Genomic DNA, 4,954 nt, shown 5'->3' with positions numbered 1-4,954 from the left:
GCTTTGCAGACTTAACCTTCACAGCTCATTTCCATTAACATTTCTCCTTTGAACTTGGGGTCCCTGTGGCCTGTCTCTCTTTCCCATCTCTGCCTCCTTCACCCCCCCCCCCACTACCCAGGTGGTTAAGGTTTCAGGAAAATGAGAAGAGGCTGAGAAAAAGCTGAAGAATGTGGGGGCAGAAAAAGGACAATTGATTTTAATTTCAGCTGTGTTCTTCATCCAGAAGCTTCTGTGCCTGGGGGAGTGGGCAGCTGCCTCCCTGCTCTGAACTCCCCAATGTTCATTAAACTATTGTTTTGAGATATCATTAACAATAATAATAATAATAATAATAAGTAGTAGTAGTAGTAAAATTGGTTAAGTGTATTCTTTGTGCCCAACGTGCACTGAAACCTTTCACTCCTTATCTCATTTAAGCCTCACAACAACCTTTCAAGGTAGATGTTATTATTATACTTATAGATACAGATCATGGAGGTACAGCAAGTTTAAGTAACTGGCACAAAGATGGAACTCAGACTTGTCCTATGCATTTTGATTTTGGGCCCTGGGTGTGTAATCACTGCATTAAACTGCTTCCCACATATTATAAATGTAATATTTTGTTGTTAAAATTCAGATGCTATCCAAACATGCATAATGTGACAAAGTACAACAAATGTTGACTTGCTTCCTGGGCTTGTATATCTATTTCCTTTGTCAGCTTAGGGAAATTTTCAGTCATTATTATTTCTTCAAATAGGTTTCCAATACCTTGCTCTCTCTCTTCTCCTTCTGGTAACCCTATAATGCGAATGTTGGTGTGCTTGATGTTGTCCCAGAGGCTCCTTAAATTCCCCTCATTGTTTTTGGATTTTTTTTTTCTTTTTACTGTTCTCATTGGGTGTTTTCTGCTATCTTATCTTTAACATTGCTGGTTGGATCCTTTGCTTCATCTAATCTACTGTTGATTTCCTCTAATGTATTTTTCATCTCAGTTATTGTATCATTTATTTCTGGTTGGTTCTTTTTTATGTTTCCTATCTCTTTGTTGCAGTTCTCCCTGAGATCACTGAGCATCCTTATAACCAATGTTTGGAATTCTGTGTCTGGTAGATTGCTTGTCTCCATTTTTGTTTAGTTCTTTTTCTAAAGTTTTGTTCTGTTCTTTTATTTGGGAAATGTTTCTTTATCTCCCCATTTTGGCTGCCTCTCTGTGTTTGTTTTTATGTAGGGCTGCTATGCCTTCTGGTCTTAGTAGAGTGAACTTATGTAGTAGGTGTCCTGTGGGACCCAGTGGTGCAATCTCCCTGGTCACTTGAGCTGGGTGTTCCAAGTGTGTCCCTTGTATGGGCTGTGTGTGCTCTCCTGTTGTAGTTGAAACTTGATTGCTGTTTGCATGTCAGTGGGAGGGATTGACCCTCAGACTGATTGGTTGTGAGGACTGTCTGTGACTACAGTGGAGGAATTGTTGTGGAGGAACTGACTCTGTAGATCAGGGTTCACTTTAGCATGCCTCTGGGGCCTGCCCAGTCTGCCCTTTGGGTGTGTCATCTTGGAGGTGGCTGGGTGATGGTCCAGCCCAGCCCAAACCTGGCCACTAGGACTGTCAGCCCCGGGGCATCCTGGGAGAAGAACTGCTGTAGGCCAAGTTCAGCCACAGTCTGTGCCCTGCCCGGGGCCACCTGGCATGAGCCNCTTCCTCACTGGGGGCTTGTTGAGAAATCTGGCCTTTTGGAAGAAAGCATTTGGCAACAGACAAGGAAGCCTTGTGAAGAGACTGCAGGAGTTGGTGGATCCCAGTGGGCTGGCAAGGGCCTCCCAGAGCCCTGATGAGGTTTACTGAGCACCGTAATTTCATGATCAAGCACAGGCTTGTCTGTGAAGGAGGTTTGGCGACAGTCTCCCTGCTTCTCAGAGGTCCTTGGAAGGGGTAGGCTGCCATTGTTAGCCCTCATAAATCGCCAATAAAGGATAAATCCACTGTACCTGCCTTCTGTCCTGAAATTCTGTATGTTATTTCAGCATGTTCCCACTCTCCTTTGAAACTGGGAGACAAACAAGGGCTGACCAACTCCTTTCCATCCTCTGCTGAAATAAAGGGATAAAATAAAAAGCACAGTGACTATAGGACTAGGGCATTGCATGGAACTGAGAGACACAAGTCTACTGAAAGGACGGTTACAGCAGAGTATTTCAGACTAGTACTGAAGTCATTGGAGGATTAAGGAAATACACTTCCTTTCTGCCAGGTGAGACTTAAATCATAGCATTCCAGGTCAGCTGCAGCCTTTGTCACAGAGGCTGTAGCAAAACCTCATCTGCCCTGGGAATATGGTCACTCCCAGCTCTCATTCACTGCGGGGCTTTGGGTTCCAGGCAACAGGCCAAGTGCTGTTCAGTCAATTGTAACAAGAACCCTAATAGGAGGGGAGCCACCATTACCCAATTTTATAGAACGACTGAAGCAGGGCCAGGACAATGTTACCAAGTGCCACCACGCCACAAATCTGTACTGCTCCACAAAAGCTGGGGCTCCATAATCAGCAAAGGAAATATGGTGATTGGCCTCCAAGGCTGACCCCACGATGCCACTTCTTGAGGATGTGCATGCTGGTGTCCCACCNCTCTATGTTCAATAGAAGGTCCCCAGGTGTACCGCACACTTATGTCTGCTATGAGAAAGCTACTCAATGTATTGAAACAAAAAATCTCCTGATTTCTCCTTGATTTTAGGTGTTTGCTAAGTCAGCAAATGTCATCGTTAAAGGTAGATACCATTTCTGAACGCAGGCCCAAGCAGTGTTTTCAGAGCTACCTGTGACCACAAAAGAGCATTAGAAGAGCTCTTCTGAACACCCAGCATCTCCTGAGGTCACCTGGAAAATGTTGGTCCCCTAGGGAAAGGACAGCCTGCGGCTAGGGTAAGGGGCCCTGCTGAGGAGGGGATGCTGAGGCGGGGTCTCCAGTAGGCTGCCAGGCCAAGTTGGGGTGTGGTGGGCCCCAGGAATTGTGATGTCCACAGCTGGCAGCATGGTCAAGAAGTGTGCGTGAGTATGCCCTCACTCCAGCTTCACGGAGCTGGCAGGAGCCCCTCAGGTCCAGGAGCCAGGGGGTTGGATTCAGGGAGCACTGGGGACCTTCCTCTAGGCCAGAGAGAGGGACCTGGGCCTGAGTGAAAGGTGAGAGGTCCCCTTCCACCCAGACTACCCCATCTCCGCGGGCTGCCTTCCACACTTGAGCCCTGATAGCAGGCGGCTCAGAGAGCGCAGCCAGAGGCCTTGGGTCCCCAGGAGCTGGACCTGATAGCATCAGTTTCTTCTGGGAAGCTTTTGATTTACATTAATTTACTCTTATCTTTACCACAGGCAACACACTCTGATCTTCTCAATTACTTCATTAACAAAATTTCTGGTCACAACCCACTTAAGTGACTTCATACACTCAAGTGTTTCCACCCTTGGTCTGAATGCCACCAGCCTTGGCAAACTCAAGTATCATCTCCTGCCCTGACTGCACACTGGGGCGTGAAGGAGTCAGAAAGGCCCCAGAGGCTTATGGAGTGGACCAGTGGATGGGCTGACCCCTCCCCAAGCCAGCCTGGTTGCCTGCCAGGGACAGACAGCCACATGGCTGCATCGCGAAAGGCTCCCTAACACAGGCCCTCTGCCCAGGAATCCACACCCAAGTTCCTGACCTAGCCCACCCTTACCTATGAGGCCAACATTTGCTGCAAGGTCGTAATAATAGGAAAAAGCATAAAAATCCACATCCTTCACTTCTTCCGTTCTGTGCACTTTACTTTGAAGGATTTCTGACACTCTGCTGGCACACAGCTGGTGGAGGTTCACTGTGGGTAAAACGCAAAAGTAGGGTGAGCNTCCTGCATACTATACATTCACCGCAGAACGACTGTGAACCTGGGAACACACTTGCACAAAGCGCACGGCCCACATCTCCCATTGATGAAGCTTGCCACGCCAATACTGGAGGGCCGAGTCAGCATCCTGTGGAGCTCAAGGGAGAAGAGCCATGAGAGGGCGATTCTGAGAGGGCTGTTCTGCGGACTGCGGCAACAGCTGACCAGAGGTGGGTTGTGGCTCCTGACACTGCTCAGCTGCACATGGCTCACGGCAGCAGCACATTCACTGGGGCTCAGAACACAGTAGCCACATAACCACTCAGCACTGCACAACAGAGACGTCACTCACACAGCACAGCCATAAATATTTTACAGCAGTAAAAACTCACATTCAGGCTTTCTTGAAGTGCCAGGGCACAGGAGGACCATGCAGAGGTACTTCCCCGAGCCCTTCCTCCTATTCAGTGTCAACTCCATCAGTAAACCCTGAGCCATCCAAGGACTGAGGAAACAGACCTCTGGATGACTTTATTTGTCCACGCCCAAGGAGGAACAAACATATTCAAGTCCAGAGTTCACAGCATCCTGCCTGACTCACCGTTTCAGAGGGCACAATGGTTTCCACTCAGGTCACCCTGAGAGCAGCTAGGACACCCTGCACAACCTATCACCGACTCTTAGGGAGAAGGTGTAGAGGTCTGCCCTGGGATGGAGGGAGGGGGGTGTAGACAGGGGCAGGGACACAAAACAAGATTCCAGACACAGGACGGATGTCACAGCTGCCTAACCCTACAGATAGGGATAGTGGGGGTGGGGGGTTGTGCTGTCCTGGCTCGGCACATGCCCTTTCCCTGTCTGGTTTACTCTCCACCTGGAACTGAGGAAGGCAGGAGGAGGTGTTGGGGCCTGGGCCAAGTTCCAGCCCTCTGTCAGTCCAGGGGCAGGTCTGCAAGGGCGCAGGGAGGAGGGGTCTCGGCCCAAGACATGGCCTCCTCACAACACGTCAAGGGATCCCAAAGGCTCTGTTCCCGTGAGGACAGTGGGCAACTCAGCCACTACAAGGCCCAACTCTTCTGTCCTTTGAGGGAGTCGATGTAATGAAAAATGGCC

The 4,954-nt window shown here is 49.1% G+C and overlaps 1 protein-coding gene across 1 annotated transcript in view; it reads right to left on the bottom strand.

Annotated features, from left to right (window-relative positions):
• Window positions 1-4,954, bottom strand: part of ENTPD6 (ectonucleoside triphosphate diphosphohydrolase 6) — a gene marked incomplete at its 3' end in the record, with an annotated part of 26,326 nt that overhangs the window by 3,097 nt on the left and 18,275 nt on the right. The window contains exon 5 of the mRNA XM_019634926.1: window positions 3,695-3,832. Coding sequence (XP_019490471.1) covers window positions 3,695-3,832 — 138 coding nt within the window. The remainder of the gene's footprint in view (window positions 1-3,694; window positions 3,833-4,954) is intronic.

Source organism: Hipposideros armiger, unplaced genomic scaffold (genome assembly GCF_001890085.2).
Source record: "Hipposideros armiger isolate ML-2016 unplaced genomic scaffold, ASM189008v1 scaffold_2247, whole genome shotgun sequence".
In the NCBI taxonomy this organism is placed as follows: domain Eukaryota; kingdom Metazoa; phylum Chordata; class Mammalia; order Chiroptera; family Hipposideridae; genus Hipposideros; species Hipposideros armiger.
This window is presented reverse-complemented; position numbering and strand designations above follow the sequence as displayed.